This window comes from Dendrobium catenatum, unplaced genomic scaffold (genome assembly GCF_001605985.2).
Source record: "Dendrobium catenatum unplaced genomic scaffold, ASM160598v2 fragScaff_scaffold_506, whole genome shotgun sequence".
NCBI classification, from domain to species: Eukaryota; Viridiplantae; Streptophyta; class Magnoliopsida; order Asparagales; family Orchidaceae; genus Dendrobium; species Dendrobium catenatum.
Window position 1 is genome coordinate 1,561,181 of NW_021318968.1, and position 16,934 is coordinate 1,578,114.

The 16,934-nt window shown below is 36.4% G+C and overlaps 1 protein-coding gene across 1 annotated transcript; it reads left to right on the forward strand.

Moving 5' to 3' along the window:
• Nucleotides 1-1,614: 1,614 nt before the first annotated feature.
• LOC110107755 (5'-adenylylsulfate reductase-like 5) lies at nucleotides 1,615-4,858 on the forward strand. Its single transcript, XM_020838127.2, has 4 exons — nucleotides 1,615-1,845; nucleotides 3,107-3,288; nucleotides 3,390-3,514; nucleotides 4,407-4,858. Exons 1-4 carry the CDS (start codon nucleotides 1,666-1,668, stop codon nucleotides 4,421-4,423), a joined length of 504 nt encoding a protein of 167 aa, XP_020693786.1. The 5' UTR covers nucleotides 1,615-1,665; the 3' UTR covers nucleotides 4,424-4,858.
• The last annotated feature ends 12,076 nt before the right edge of the window (nucleotides 4,859-16,934 follow it).

Consider the following 16,934-nt stretch of genomic DNA (forward strand, 5'->3'; position numbering starts at 1 on the left):
CAGGTTAAAATTTTTCGTGTTTTAAATTCATGTGGTTTAATTTACTTAAAACTTCTAGTGCTGGACAATTTATGTTTTGATTTTTGTTTTTGTACTACAGTACTAGATATTTAAATATTTAATGCTTTTATTTCGATATTATAAGATACAATGCAACAAATGATGTTGCTTTCAATTTTTTTGTCATTTAAAATATTACGCTTTGATTAATTTATTAATTTTTAGGTATAATTTATATTTTATAATGTCATATCCGCGTCGTATCCATATCCCATATTTTTAAGAATTGACGTGTCCCGTATCTGTATCGTGTCGTATCCGTGTCGCTGTATCCGTATCGGTGCAACATAGGTCTTTTCATATAATTGTCTTGTATGTTCATAGAATCTAAACTTTTTTTAATATATAAATAGTTTACTTTTTTTATTGGAAAAGATAAAGGAGATAAAAAGAATGTTGAAGGTTGGAGTTGTGCAAGAAAGTGAATTTACCGAGATTACATTCAGGGAAAAAAAGCCCGTTTCAGAGCATTGGGATGCAATATAAATTTATGTTTCATTTGGGATGATTTTTTTTTACTATTTTATTAAAATAATTTTCTTGCATAAAAATTTTATTAGCAGTAAGAAAGCAGTCCCAAACGAAGCATTACATTTTGTTTTGGATAGTTATTTGACTACTTAAAATAATTTTTTTTTGAATTAAAAGTTTTTATGCTAAAAATTATTTTAGAAAATAGTAAGAAAGCTGTTTTAATTTGGGACAATTATTTTCATGAATTATACCATAATTTTTTAATACAAAATTTTTTTAAAAGAAAAGAAAAAAAGTGGTAAAAAATTGTCTCAAATAAGCCTTAAGTTTCATTTGGGATGATTTTTTTTATTGCTTTTTAAAGTTATATTTTAATAAAAAATTAAAATTTTATACTAAAAATAAATTTTAAATAGCAGTACTAAAGCCATCCCAAATTTGTTGACCAACATGGAAGCTAGATCAAAACAACCGGTTTAATCCGAACATGACACATACTCGAAAGTATTATCCTTATCCTAAACTTGACATATTTAAGGTTCAACCTGAATATTAATTGGATCAATTTTGAGTTCCCGGGCCAGTCTGAACCTCAAATTTAATCAAATAAATATTTTAACATAAACCCAACTTTAAATTTTAGTTGATTAACCAAAGCTATATTGCATCAAAATTGAGCTAAAGTCGATAATTGGGTGGAAGTCTGGCAGTGGCCGAGTGATGGTTCAATGAAGGTTTGGCTGAAGTCCGGCGGTGCTTGGAGCGGAGTGGAAGTCTGGTTGCAGTCGGCAGCCGAATGGTGGTCTGACAAAGGTCGGGCCGAAGTCTGACAACGGTTGGCGGAAGAGTGGAAGTTCGGCTGTTGTTGGCAGCCGGGCGGTGGTCCGACGACAATCAGGCTTAAGTCGGGTGGTGATCGGCGGCCGAGTGGAAGTCTAGGGGCGATCGAGTTTATTACAGAGTAGAGGATGAGGTGGAGCATTTTGATTGGCTACGAACGGCAGTCCAGTATGTCCGAACCCAATAATTTACCCGGCCCGCCCGAGTATTTAGAGAAAGAGAGAGGCAGTCCCAGAATTTTCAGTTCGTTTTCTCATCACATCTTCCCTTGGAGCGATTTTCTTTCCAACTATGTCGGCATCTCACTTTCTCGTCGTCTTCCTGCTCCCCTTCTCATTTCTAGCTTTGTCACTCTGTAGCGGATTTTTTGCGGCGCCGGTGACCTGTCCTCCGTCGGACGTAGTCGAAGTAGTGGAAGCTCAAAGATCGCGGCAGTGCCCTCTAAGGATCGAGCGCTCTGTTTCTGACGAGGTATGATCTGCCGAGCTTTCTTTTGGTAGCATGAACAAATCAATTTATTTTTGGATTTATAGATTGTATATCGCAAGATCAATGCAGAGCATGTAATTTTTTTGTTTGTTCGTTCACTACGGTTGCATTTTGTATGTGATCCGAATTCAATAAAGCTCTTTGTGATATGCTATTTCAAATGAGCACTAGATTCCTACACAAAAACCTAAAAACTTGTGAGTTTGACCAAAGGAGTGTTTCTCTGGGTAGACATTCTGACGTTCAAGTAAGTCAAAAGAAAGGATGAAAATAGCTCAATTTTTTTATTTTCCAAAAAAATGTAATGGCATCTCCCAATGGTTCTTACATTTCTTCTTTGAAATTCGTAATTTATGGGAGCTCCCTTTGAGCAGGGAATTTTTTTTCCCTAAAGTTCATTTGTGGTTTACGGATTTGTGACCCTTCACCTTTAAGATTATAACATCATACCCCTGAATGTAATATATGTAAAATTGGAAGCATTGGGCTTAAGATTAGTGTTGGATTTAATTTTGACAATTAGATCCCAAATGAAGCCTTGAGAATTGAGATTAGTATTGATTTGTTTGGAGAGTTGTCATTAATCTTAAGGTAATTCAATGGTGCAGATTTTGAAGGATCATTAGCTTGCCTTGCCACATCCCTTAGGAGATTGGGAATAAGTTTGAGTGTTTTCCCAATCCAGGGAATAAACACACAATCATAAAGCTTATGCTTCAAAATGAGAGATAATATTCATTGATTGATGTTTTCTACTACAACATTATATATATAAGCAAACGTGAGAATTTTTTAGAAACAAATATAAAACTAAATCTACTATTCCTAAGGAAGACTATAACAAATATTCATATGGACTGGCTAAGCTAGTCCAGCCAATAAACCTGGCCCTGGCAAAGGGGGGCGGTCTAGCTGGCGAGTGGAAGAGTCCTGTGGGCTCAACTAGTGTGGGCGACAGGGAAGGAGAGAGGGAGGCTCAAAGGAGATTAATTCTACCTTTGATTACTTACCATAGAAAACTAAAATTGGGAGGGAATTATGAAGGTTTATTTCGAAAATATTCACCCACATGAAAATATTCACTATTATCTTGCAATCTTTAGATCTTTTTCATGAATCACCATTTTAATGTTTTGTTGGAGAATAATTTCTAAAATAATTGCTTGAAGCAGATTAAGATTATAAGTATATTGATGAATTGTGTTTGGTCTTTTGAGCAAAGTTTTACACCTCAAATGGGCAGGTTAATGGTGGCACTCTCGATAGAGAGATGATTCATGCTCAGGATGGAACCTATTATTCAGCTTTTTTCTATGCATCGTGGCGCCCATTCTCACAAAAGTGTAGATCCATATTTGATACACTCGGCTCCATATTTCCACAAATAAGGCATTTTGCAGTTGAACAATATTCTGCAATGCCCAGGTATAGTTACGACCAGTCATGTATGTTTGATTTCTAGTGAATGATTTGTTTTCTGATCAAAAGACAACTTTACAGTGTTTCATATTTTGTCTTTTTTACAGTGTTTTCTCAAGATATGGGATCCACGGGTTTCCTGCCTTGGTATTGACCAGCAGAACAGCAAGCGTAAGGTATCATGGATTGAAAGATCTTGATTCCTCGGTATATTTCTACAGAGAACTTACAGGTGATTTTATTTAAAAAATGAAAAAAAATAATTTTCTTATCTATTTTTGAGTTAATAAGCACAATGCTGTGTTTTCTGATTTTTTTCATTAATTATTCTTAAGATTTCCATTACTTCTTTCTCATCTATACTTGGATTCTTTCAGAGTTTTAAGTAGCCAAATTTTTTTATTTTTTTTAACTCATTGAACGACTTAATGATATAATAGCATGCAATCAGACAATTTATTCAGTGAAAATATATATTGTATGATGGATGATGCAAATAATTTTAAAAATATATTTATTTTTCCTTTTCTTCTTTATGATCTGCTTGTTTCCTGCTACTAAATAGGAGCAAACATGAAGAACAAGGGAATCATGAATAAATCAAAAAGAGAGTGACATTTCTTCCTTGCCACCTGAGTTTTTAGAGAGAATTTTATTAGAAGCTCTTATAACCTCTCCAACACCTATCAGTGATATTTGATATTTCAAACAAACGTAAGTATTATTTTTTAAAAAAATATCATTACTTATTAATTAAGATTAATTTTTTTATTTATCTAATCACAAGATAATTATATATAATAGTACTGATTTTGTACATATGTAAGAATTTTTATGCAATATGTTCATAAAAAAGAATAGGAAAATACATGAATGTAGAAGACTGGAGCATGTGTTGGCAAGACAAGCAAGGCTATTTAGGATTTCTTCAGACTTGTGCTAAAAGTGAAAATATTAATGTTCTCTTCTTGCTTGGATTGGTAAGCAATTATTTTTTCTTGAATTTTATCTACTTTTATGATTTAGTAGTTATTAACATTGAACATCTATCTATTATGAATATATATGTTTCATATCAATGTTCATTCATACAAATTCAACATGTTTGATATGTAAATTTGTAGGACGAAATGTTCAATAGAGGAAAGTATGATGTTGGTCTGCATCGCCTTCAATTGACATCAAATCAAGGATATATTACTTCCAAATATCTTTTGGGACTTTGGTGGTTTCGTGATGATTATCTAGCTCATATGGAATCAATCTTTTGAACGAGATATCAAGTAATATACATCAATATCAAAAACAAGCTTCCAAGATCTTCAGCAAGATGATTGTCAAAAATGGCCTTCATTGCCTCTTATTCTTTGTAAAGATTGGTCATGTATATCTTTAGTTTTGGTAGAAGATTATCTATGGCTACCTGAGGTACAAGTGGAAAGAAGTTTCTGTAGCGATGTTTGTAAATGGAATAATGAATACGAAATTTTTGTATCTATGGCTACTTGGTAGGAGTTTTTTTGTTTGACTTATTATGTTAAATTTGAGTCATGAAATCATACAGCCTGTTGTGATAGGCACAATTGTAGTAATTTATCATGTAAGAGTTTCTCAAAGGACATGAAAATAGAAAAAAATATGTTGATTTGTGTTTTTGAATATATATTATAGTATGAAAATTTTAAAATTATTATAATTTGCGTAAAATTAATAAACTTATTCTCTTGCATTGTATGTAGTATTGCCTTTAAGTATTAATCAATTGCTTGATTGTTTATAATTTTATTCTTTTTAATTTTAACACATCAAACATAAGATTTATTTGCTGATAATAATATTTACTTAATTCATATATGTGCAGTGCTCTTATTCATTTTTGTAATTTGATCACAAAATTTGGTTTTGACTTTTTTTTTCATGCTAAAGAATAGCAGTCGTTTTAACTGCTATAGTAGAATAAGTGCGATTAAAATCGCTGCTATTGCAGATTTGAAACGGTTCACAAACCGTCGCAAAATACATTACTAGCAAATACAAATATAATGGATTTGTAGTGGTCATTAAATAACTGCACTTATTTCTTAAGTGTTTTAAATTGCTGCAATAGATTAAAAAAAGGTTGCTAAAGCCCTATTTATTAGTAATGTTCTGAATAATTCATATATTTTTCATTTGATTATTTCGTTCTTTGTAATCCTAAGTGTAACAGAATTTCATTCTTCCTATTTCTATCAATATTGTTTTATTTATTATCTTACTTTAAAAGTTAAAACAACAAAACAACCTACATATCTAGTGAATTTAGTATTTAAAATCAACAAAACATCTTATATTTCTATCAATATTTTACGATAGATTCCATAACTCGAAAATTAAACATAGTAAGTAAAAATAAAAAAAAAACTCCTAACATGCATACAAATATCTCATATTGACAAACATCTTGTATTCATGCGTCTATTTACTGGCAATGCTACAAAACCTTCGTTTAATTTCTTTCTTATGTAACCATAGATTATCTCATTCCAAAGCTAAGTTCCACATGACAAATCTTCACAACGAATAAATGATAATGAAGGTCATTTTTTCCATATCATTTTGCTGAAGATATGTGAATCTTATTTTCGGCATTGATGTGTATTACTCGACACATCGTTCAAAAGATCAATATTATGCGAGTGAGATGAATAATCACGAAACCACTAAAGTCCCATAAGATATTTAGAAGAATATGTCATTGACTTGATGCCAATTGAAGTTGATGCAAACCAGCATCATATTTTTCTCGATTGAACATTTCCTCCTACAAAGTTACTTATCAAACATTTCGAATTTGTATGAATGAACATTGGTATGAAACATATATATGAATAACATATAGATGTTCAATGCTATAATTAACCTCAAAAGATATAATGAGTATTGAATCATATAAGTTGATTAGATTCAATCCAAGCAAGAAGAGAGCATTAATATTTTCTCTCTCAGCACAACTCTGAAGAAATCCTAAATAGTCTTGCTTTTTTTGCCAATACATGATCCAGTCTTCTACAATCATATATTTTCCTATTCTTTTTTATGAATATGTTACATGAAAATCCTTGCATTTATATCTAAGTATCATATAATTAGTTAAATAAAATAGTTGGTAGTAGAAAATTTTGGCTATACAAGTCATAGGAGGATAAAGTAATCAATTCTTAAGCTTTTCAAAAATTTTTTTAAAGCACTCATCATTATCATCATTAAACTTACGCTTCATTTGAGACATCCTTTCACCAATATTTTTTTGCTTCTTTCAAAGAAACAATTTGTGCTAAAAAGCTGCTAAAAAATAGTATGAAAACTGTTCCAAATAAAGCTTTAACCCATCTATCTTTTTTCTGTGTTATAAATTCTTATTTTTTATTCTGAAAAATTATGCATTTATATAGTTTTTATTTTATGAAATGAAAAAAAGCTCCACTTTGAGGAAAAAAAAATGAAACACTTCATATGTGCATATAATTATTTCAAGATATTATTAGTTTGTAATAAATAATTGCTCATGATATTTTCATTAAAAATTTGTTTATTTTTGATAAGATAACAGTGAAATTAATTACTATTTTTAGATGGAAATGAAGAAAAAATATCTCAATAATACACAAGATTTGGTTGTTTAATAACTTAACATATGAATAAAAAATAAACTATCATATTCTTATATTAATGTATGGATCACTGTCAAATCATGAAGAATTTAATAAAATTAAAAAAAAAAAATCTTGATTGCATTATATATTATTACAATTTTAAGATTTTAGTAGTTATTATTATAATTTGAAGTAGTTGCATGCATGTTAATTTCTTATAAAATATTCAAATTTAAGGTGTTGGATAGAAAATTTATTGGCTTGCAAGGTTGATGGATTGAAAATTTTATTTAAAATATCTTGATTTATTCTATCCTAACACGAAATAACACTCCAAGAAAAAAAAAGAGATTTCTTGAGAAATTATTGGTAGAAACACGATCGAGGAAAATTTCAACTGAAGCAAGAACTCTTGTTTAGGGTTATTTTTATTAAGAAAAAGATTTTTACAATTCACCCCCCCCTCTTGTCGTTTAGTAATTTCAAGTAGATGCATTAGATTTGACTTATATTAAGAAAGGTAGAGGTAGACCTAAAAAGACTTGGTTAGAAAATATTAGAAATTTCATTTCTTTATTAGATTTAGATGAGAATTTGACTCTTAACAGAACATAATGGAGAAAAAAGATTCATGTAGCTGACCCCACATTGTGGAATAAAGCCTTGTTGTTATTGTGTTGATGTTATTGTTGGTCTTCTTTCATCTTTTTCTCTCCATTGTTTCCCTTCCACCTGTATCTTTCTTCTCTAGTTAAAAGAGTTTTTGGAATGTGATCAATTAAAAAACCTGAGGGTTTCTTAGCTTGCGAGCTGGTCTTCTCCCTACCCCTATTACTTCATCTCGGTCTTCTTTCTACTTTCTCTCACGGTTTTCCTTCCACTTGTAGCTTTCTTCTCTAAATTATTATGAGTAGAAAGTGATGATATGCCCTGTTCTTTTGGTATTGCCAGAGGAGCTAAGTCTTGTGTTGGTTATCTATTTTGTCATTTTCTTTGAGCATCTTTCCTAGTTTGTGTTTGCATGTGAGGTGACCATTTATGGTTGTTTTAAGTTTTATAGTTTGTGTTTTGTTATTTGTTCTTTCTTATGCAATTTCCTAACAAATTTTCTATATTAGTTTCCTACCAAGTGTTCATCATTTTGGTGTTTGTTAATGTGATATTGAAAGAAAGTATCTTAATTTGCATTCCTAGTGTTCTCTTACTTCGTTTAAGAACTTAGGCTGCATCAATGTGATATCAGAGACTTATGTTCCATCAATTTGGTATCAGAGTCTTATGCTGCATTAATTTAGTACCAGAGACGTAATGTAATTTTATTTTGTAAGGCCCTATGATAGAAGTCCAGCCATGATCATGCCTGGTTGGGTGCTCTCAGGTCAATACATTCCATTGCCTTTTCACTTGTGTTTTCTTGCTCCTTTTCTCCTGTGGTTGTTCTGTTTTCCCTTCTGTCTGCTTGAATTCTCTACTAGCTATTTGGATTTCCTACTGGTTGTTCAGTTCCATGCTAGCTTCTTGTTTCCCTACTATCTTCTAGGTTTTCCCTATAGGCTGCTTGGTTTTCTCTTTGCTGATTCCTACATAGGAAGTTTTAATGTGGGCTGAATTTGGTGATTCTGATTGGGAATTTTGATGGCACATTTTGTGATCTATTAAATGCTATTCCCCCTTTCTTCTCTAAACTACTATGAGTAGTAAGGGATGATGTGCCTTGTTCTTTTGGTATTTGCTGGAGGAGAAAAGTCTTGTGTTGAATTATAATTTCTATGGTGGTTAGCTATTTTGTCCTTTCCTTTAAGCACCTTTTCTAATTTGTGTTTGTATTTGAGGTGACTATTCGTGGTTAATCTGAGTGTTTATAGTTTGTGTTTTGTTATTTTTTTTTCTTAAGTGACTTCCTAACAAATTTTCTATATTAGTGTTCTACTAAGTGTTCATCATTTTGGTGTTTGTTTATGATATATTGAAAGGAAGTATCTTAATTTGCATTCCTAGTGTTCTCTTAGTTTAAGAACTTAAGTTGCATCAATTTGATATCAGAGACATAGTTTGCATTAATTTGGTATCAGAGACTTATGTTGGAGGTCAAATCTTCCTTTCTCTCTATAAATAAATAAATAAAAAGAAAACGGGCAATCAAAACAATCAAAAAGCTGAAGTTTCAATTCAAGAAGCTAATGAGTTGTGGCTTCATCGTTAGAAATATCTACCAACATATTATTGAAGCATCCTCATCAAGAGAACATTGTTCCACCAAGGGAGAATTGATGTAGTCAAGATTTGTTATTTTATGTTTTTTTATATTTTGGACATGATGTAATTTTATTTTGTAAGGCCCTATGATGGAAATCTAGTTATGATCATGCCTGGTTTGGTGCTCTCGGGTCAGTACACTTCATTGCATTTCTACTTGTGTTTTCTTGCTCCTTTTCTCCTGTGGCTATTTGGTTTTCCCTACTGCCTACTTGGATTCCCTGCTAGTTGTTTGGATTTCCTATTGGCTTTTCGATTTGCCTGTTGTCTTCTCGATTTTCCCTATGGACTGGCCAGTTTTCCTGTTGTTGGCTGCTCAGTTTTCTCTTTGTTGATTCCTATGCAAGGAGTATTAATATGGGCTGAATTTGGTGGTTCTGATTAGCTGTTTTGGAGGCACATTTATGTGATCTATTAAATATTATTCCCCTTTCTTCCTCCTATAAATTGAGGTCGAATTCCTTTGTGAAAAGAAGAGTTTTTGGAATGTGATCAATTACTGAGGGGTTTTTAGCTTGTGAGCTAGTTTTCCCCTAGCCTCTATTTCTTCCTCTCATTCTTCTTTCTACTTCTTCTCTTCATGGTTTCCCTTCCATCTGTCTTTTTCTTCTCTAGTTAAAATAATTTTTGGAATGTGATCAATTAAAAAAGTTGAGAATTTTTAGCTTGTGAGCTTGTCTTCTCCCTATCCTCTATTACTTTGCCTTGGTCTTCTTTCTACTTCTTTTCTTTACGGTTTTCCTTTCACTTGTATCTTTTTTCTCTAAACTATTATGAGTAGTAAGTGGTGATGTGCCCTATTCTTTTGGTATTTGCCAGAGTAGCAAAGTCTTGTAGTGGTTAGCTATTTTTTCTTTTCTTTGAGCATATTTTCTAGTTTGTGCTTGCATGTGATGTGATCATTCATGGTTTTTCTGAGTGTTTATAGTTTGTGTTTTGTTATTTGTTCTTTCTTATATGACTTTCTAACAAATTTCTTATATAAGTTTTCTGCTAAGTGTTTATCATTTTGGTGTTTGTTTATATGATATTGCAAGTATCTTAATTCACATTCCTAGTGTTCTACTCGGTTTAAGAACTTAGGTTGCATCAATGTTGACCTCCACCCACATCACCTAAATCCCTGCCAAAAACCTATTGTACCAGCCCCCATAAAAGCAGCTGTTATACTGCTCAAATCCTGCTATACCAGTCCCCAAAATGTTGTTGTTATCCTGCTCAAATCTTGTTGAATCCCCAAAACCTATTGCTATCTTGCTATAGATGCCTCTACAACATGCTGATGGGAATAAAAAAAGAGAGAACTTAATCTAAGCTAATATATCTCACCTTCTTAAGGAATAACAAATCACTCCCACTCTCTCTATTGAAGCAAAGCCTGCTTCCTTGCTACCCCTTCTTCTCCTAGCAAACTCCATCCCATATCAACCACACACACCTCCCTAAGCTACTGCCAACAACCTCTCAAGCCACACCACCAACAACCCTTTTTTTTTTCTTCATAAACAGCCAAAATCCAGCAACCATTCACATCAACAACCCCCAGCAGCCCCCTTCCTCCCATCTTCTAACATGCACATCTTCCCACTACAAACAATCACCTACAGCCAACTTCTCCCTCATCCTGTCACCTCCTGCTAACACTACCTCTAACCACACAAACCCAACTGATTCTTCCTCCCTGTTCCAATACCTAAACAGCCTAACAATTATAAATCCTCAACCAACCCACAAATCCAACCATTCAGCCTCCTATTCTGCCTCCTACAACACCTGCTACTACAACCACATACATTTCCCCATCCCCACTATACCCCTTCCCATCTCCACGTCCCATTTCCCTTGATCAAAGCAACAGCCAAATAGCCCTCTTCTTTCCCAAAACTCTTACAGCAGCTCCCTTAAATCTCTAAGTTTGAATCTCCTCTACACCCCAAGAGCTGCAGCCAACACTTTACCGGCTCATCCTCATCTCCCAAACCAGCACCCCATCACCTTTTATTGCAGCTTCCAACAAAACCACCTCGAGCCCTCTCCAAACAGCAAGCCCATCTCCTCTACATCCTATTATAAACCCATAAACCCCCAACTGTTGTTGTCTAGTGCGCTCCAATCTTCCTCAACAACCATTCTCCACTTCATCCCTCTGCTTCCAAACCAGCTACAACAAACCACCAATTCCCTTCGAGGGCTGCAAACAAACCAAACCGAGCCGAGTATGTGAGTGCTCATGTTTGAATTCGTTTATGATTAACTTGTTCGTGTTCGGTTCGTGTTTGATTCGAGTTTTATTATTTGTGTTCATGTTTGGTTCGTTTAAATTAATGGTGTTAATTTATTGTTCATGTTCAGTTCGTTTAGTGCTTATCGAGCTTTAGCGAGCTCTATTCGTGAATATATTTAGCGAATTTTTTTAAACTAACAAACAAGCATGTTTATGAATAAAACTGAGTATTCTTGAGCTATCAAATGAGCAAGATCTAACGATGTAATATAATAAATTATCAATTGAAAGAAAATTAAAACTACAACATAAATTATAATATTTAGTTACTTTAAAATTTTTTAATTAAAAATAATTATATCATTATGTTATAATAAATTAAAATATTTATATTATATATATTTATCAATTTTATAATTAAATATTAATCGAATTTTTATCAAGTTTATTCACATAGATTGTTTGGTCACATTAGATGGAGGCCTTCCGATGACCCGGTTTGAAAAGTTGAGGTATTAGATTTGACTTATATTAAGAAAAGTAGAGGTAGATTGATAGGAAATACTTGAGTTTGCAAGTAATCCTAAGGTAATACTTGAGTTCGCAAGCAACCCTATCCCAAATTAGAGAGAGAACAACAATAAAACTATTGTTTACAGCAGTTTAACAGCCCCAAACAGTGAAAAAATAGCAAGAAATTGAGTAGGAATCTAAAGAAAATCAAGTCAACCACTTGTATTCCACTAGTAGATGAAAGAAAACAATAACCATACAAGATTCTTCAATTCAAGAGGAAGAGAACTCTCCAAAATCTCTAACCAAGAATACTAGAGCCCAAACCTCCAAGAAGATCCAAAAAATCAGCCCAAATTAAAGATGAAAACCTAAATTCCCCCCTTTCCCCCTCTTTAACTCTAATGCCCATACAAAATCCCTAAACATGCCTTCTATTCAAATTTCCCCCCCTTCCATTCAAATTTTTCCTCCAACACTTGAATTAAACCCCATCATGGGCCCCAAGTCTTTTGCCCCTCCAACACTTAAATTAAACCCCATGTGGGGCCCGCCTAGAGTAAGTAAGGACTGGTCCATGTTGGATCAGTCCAGCCGGCTCATGAGGGGCCGACCTAACATTAAGGGCCGGTCCATGTTGGACCGATCCAGCCGGCCCATGAGGGGTCGGCCTAACATTACTCCCCTCCCAAAGACTCACCTTGTTCTGATAGTGAAATGAAGAGAATTGATATTTCATTCTTTCAAATGGCTCCCACGTAGCATCAAATTCCGGGAGGCCTCTAAATCTAATCAGCACTTCTTTGTTGCCCTCTTTATATGATCTTACTCCTGTAAAATCTAGTGGTTCAAAGACTACATCCAAATCCTCTGTCAGTGTAGAAGTTAATTATGCACTAACTGCATGCTCCCCTAGAGCTCTCCTCAACTAAGACACATGGAAAATTGGGTGTATAGTGGCTGATGGTGGTAACTTCAATCGGTACGCCACTGCCCTAATCTTGTCCAAAACCTCATAGAGGCCAAAGTATCGCGGTGCCAGTTTCTCGTTCCTCCTCACTACTGTCCTCTTCCTGTATGGGCATAGTTTTAGAAACACCTTCTCTCCCACTTCAAACTGCATGTCCCCATATGTGAGTCCGCCTGCTTTTTCATGATTTGTTGTGCCCTTAGCAGATATTTCTTCAACTCTTCCAGCACCTTGTCCCTTTCCTCCAAGTACTGCTCAACTGAAGAAACTGATGTGCTTCCCCTCCCATAGTGTACTAGGTATGGGGGATCCCTTCCATACATCACTTTGAAAGGAGTCATCTGAGAAGCAGAATGGTACGATGTATGTACCAATACTCGGCCCACGGTAACCACTTCGCCCACATTCGTGGTGTTTCAGAAGCAAAACACCTCAAATGGGTCTCCAAACTTCGGTTTACCACCTCCGTTTGCCCGTTGGTCTGAAAATGTAGGCGGTACTCTTTTTAAGAGTTGTGCCCTACAACCTAAATAGCTCCCTCCAAAACTGCTGAGGAACACTTTGTCATATCAGTCATAATGGATTCAAGGATCCCATGCAGTCTAACCACCTCCCTGATAAATGATGCTGCTACTTACACCACGGTGTAGGGATGTCGTAAGAGGATGAAATGTGCATACTTACTAAGTCTGTCAATCACCACCATGATGACGGTGAATCCTTCTGATCGTGGTAGGCCATCAATGAAATCCATGGACACTTCCTCCCAGACTCAGTTTGGAAATGCCAAGGGTTGTAGTAATCCTCCTGGAGCCATGGCCATATATTTGTTTCTCTGGCACAATTCACACCTTGCCACCGTCTCCTCAACATCTTTATGCATTACCTTCTAGTAAAGCTCAGATGATAGTCTTCTATAAGTTTTCTGCACTCCCAACTGACCTCCAACCGCACTGCCGTGGAACTCCTGTAACAAGTGGGGAATGTGTATGGAGGTTTGTAGCATCACAAACCTCCCCTGATACAACAGCCTCTCGCCCTCCATAAAGTAACTAGGGTGGCCACCCTTATCTTTTGTTAGATCCTTCTTGAACTTTTGCAACTCTTCATTCAACATGCTTTTTTCCTTGATGGCCCTCTAGTCGACCATCAAAGGTATAGACACAGCCAACTGTTGGAGCTCCCCAACACACAGGGATAAGGCATCGGCCGCTTTGTTCTCCAACCCCGGCTTGTACTGGATCTCAAAATCATAGCCTAATAGTTTGGACAACCATCTCTGATGCTCCTCGGTCACCATCTGTTGCTCCAAAAGGTACTTTAAGCTCCTCTGATCCGTTCAGACGATGAAATGTCTACCCAAAAGATAAGGGCGCCACTTCTGAATAGCCAAGACAATGGTCATTAACTCCCTCTCATAAACCGACTTCAATCTGGCCCTTGTGGATAGCACTTAACTGAAGTATGCTATAGGTCTGTGGTTTTGCATCAACACTACCCCCAACTCATATCTTGATGCATCTGTCTCACTACAAAGACCTGGCTAAAGTCCGGCAGAGCTAGAACTGGAACAGTAGTCATGGCTTTCTTCAATCTCTCAAAAGCCTGAGTCACATTCTCTCCCCAAGAAAAGTTGTCCTTCTTCAGCTGCTCGGTCAAAGACCATGCAATTGTGTCGTACCCCTTCATAAATCTCCTATAGTAGCCAGTCAATCCTAGGAAACCCCTCAACTGCCTTATGTTCCTAAGTAGAGGCCATTTCTACATTGCCTCAATTTTGGTTTGGTCGGCCACCACTCCTTGGGACACCACATGTCCTAGGTACTCCACACTCAATTGGGCAAAGCTACATTTCTTCAGGTTGGCTCTCAACTGATGCTCCTGAAGTATTCCCAAAACAACCTTCAGGTGTCCAAGATGCTCCTCCATAATCTTGCTATACACCAGAATGTCATCAAAGAATATCAGGACAAACTTTCTGAGGTACTGCTTGAATACCCTGTTCATCAAAGACTGAAAAATAGCAGCGGCGTTAGTGAGGCCAAATGACATTACCAGAAACTCATAATGCCCTTCACGTGTCCTGAATGCTGCCTTCGGAATGTATGTCTCCCTCATTCTGATCTAATGGTACCCGGATTTCAGGTCTAACTTGGAAAACATCACCACTCCATGTAACTCATCCAAGAGCTCATCAATCACTGGGATAGAGAATTTATCTGGCACTGTCCCCTTACTCAACGCTATGTAGTCCACACAGAATCACCAACTCCCATCCTTCTTTTCGATCAAGAGGACGGGACTAGAGAAAGGACTCACACTCAGTCTGATGATCCCGGCCTCCAACATCTCCCAGATCAACCTTTCAATCTCATATTTTTGTATATGAGGGTAACGGTAGGGTCTGACACTGATCGGTGTCTCTCATTCCTTCAAAATAATGGCATGCTCTAACTCCCTTGGTGGTGGTAGACCCTGAGGAGGTTGGAAAACATCGCTGAATTGTTGTATAAACGGTTGTACTGAAGAGGGAATGTTTCCCTCTTCTTCCAGTCTGACCCTTTCCAGGCGATGCAACTCCACCAAGTATCCTCCTCCCACTTTCTCTATGGTTTTGATCAAAGACTTAAGGGATACCCCAATCTTAGTTAGCCCCGCATCACCATGAATAACCACCTTCTTTCCATTATCCATTAGCTCTATCCTCAATGTCCCCCAATTCACCTTGGTATCTCTCAAGGATTGTAGCAATTTCATCCCCAAGATGATATCAGTGCTTCCAAGTTCCAAGGGAAGAAAGTCCTCCCTCACCTTGATCTCCTGAATCATCAGCATCACTCCCTTACAAACTCCTCTACCCATATCTACCTTTCCTATGCCCATCATCACCCCATAACCTCCTGTATCGACTAATTCCATTCCAAGTCAATCAACAATCTAGGTGGAAATGAAATTGTGGGTTGCCCCACTATCTATCAATACCACTACCTCTCTATCTGCTATCTCTCCCTTCACTTACGAGTGAATACCACTACAGAGTTCAGGGATACTTCTGCCAAATCAAGATGCAACTTTTCCTCCAATTCTAGCCTGCTCCCACCACCCTCTTCAGCTTCCTCCTCATTACAGATGATGAGAACCTGAAGAGTTCGATCCTTGCACCTATGCCCCGGCATGTACTTATCATCACCTAAAACACAACCCCTTAACCCACTTCTCTTGTATCTCCTTCTCAATCAGTTTCTTGAAATTTCCCCCTCCTTCGGATCTCTCCTTCGGCACCTCCTTCATGCTCCCTGGCGCTGGTTCCCTGGGAGGTAAAAAGATGTTGGTCATCTATATGAACCCCTTGAGTTGCTTCCCCTAGCCACTCTCTCCATCCTCCTCTGTTCTTCAATAGCTGTGCCAGCTCCTTGGCTTTCCCCATGTTCCTTGGCTCCAAGACTCTGATTGTGATTGCTGCCAGTATCTCTGGTTTGAGCCATTTCATAAAGTTTCCCTCCAGTGTCGTCTCTGAGATATGATCCAATCTGCTTGCCAAATACTCATCTCTATCATGGTAGTCAGCTACAATCCCCTCCTGAGTTAAGGCAAAGAATTGCTCATAGAAGTCTCCTCCCCTCTCGGTTCAAAAACGTTATAGTAAACATTCTTTGAATTCCCTCCAATTTCGGATGGGCTCCCTCCTTTCACGCCATTGATATCATGCAAGTTCCTTTCCTTCCAAACATAATCCTACCGCCGTCAGTTTCTCCTCCTTCGTCAACCCATTGACGGCGAAGTATCATTCCACTTTGTAGATCTAGCTATGGACGTCCTTTCCCTCATAGACGGGCATCTTTAGTTTTCTCACCCTTGGATCACCACTGTTCCCCCGGAATCCTCCATAACCTCCCATTCCCCGAGAGGGTGGTGCTCCCCAATTTTCACGGTCCTTAGGTTCCTTGGCTCCAAGACTATGACTGTTGCCCGTACTCCCCTCTCCGCCCTCCAAAATAAGCACCCCGACGGTAGACTTCTTCCAACACAGTCGGTGCCCCTCCTTTCATATCCC

Coding starts and splice junctions, on each gene's coding strand:
- LOC110107755 (XM_020838127.2), top strand. CDS start 1,666: ATGTCGGCATCTCACTTTCTCGTCGTCTTCCTGCTCCCCTTCTCATTT. Junction 1,846..3,106: donor AGCGCTCTGTTTCTGACGAG/GTATGATCTGCC, acceptor TCAAATGGGCAG/GTTAATGGTGGCACTCTCGA. Junction 3,289..3,389: donor CAATATTCTGCAATGCCCAG/GTATAGTTACGA, acceptor TCTTTTTTACAG/TGTTTTCTCAAGATATGGGA.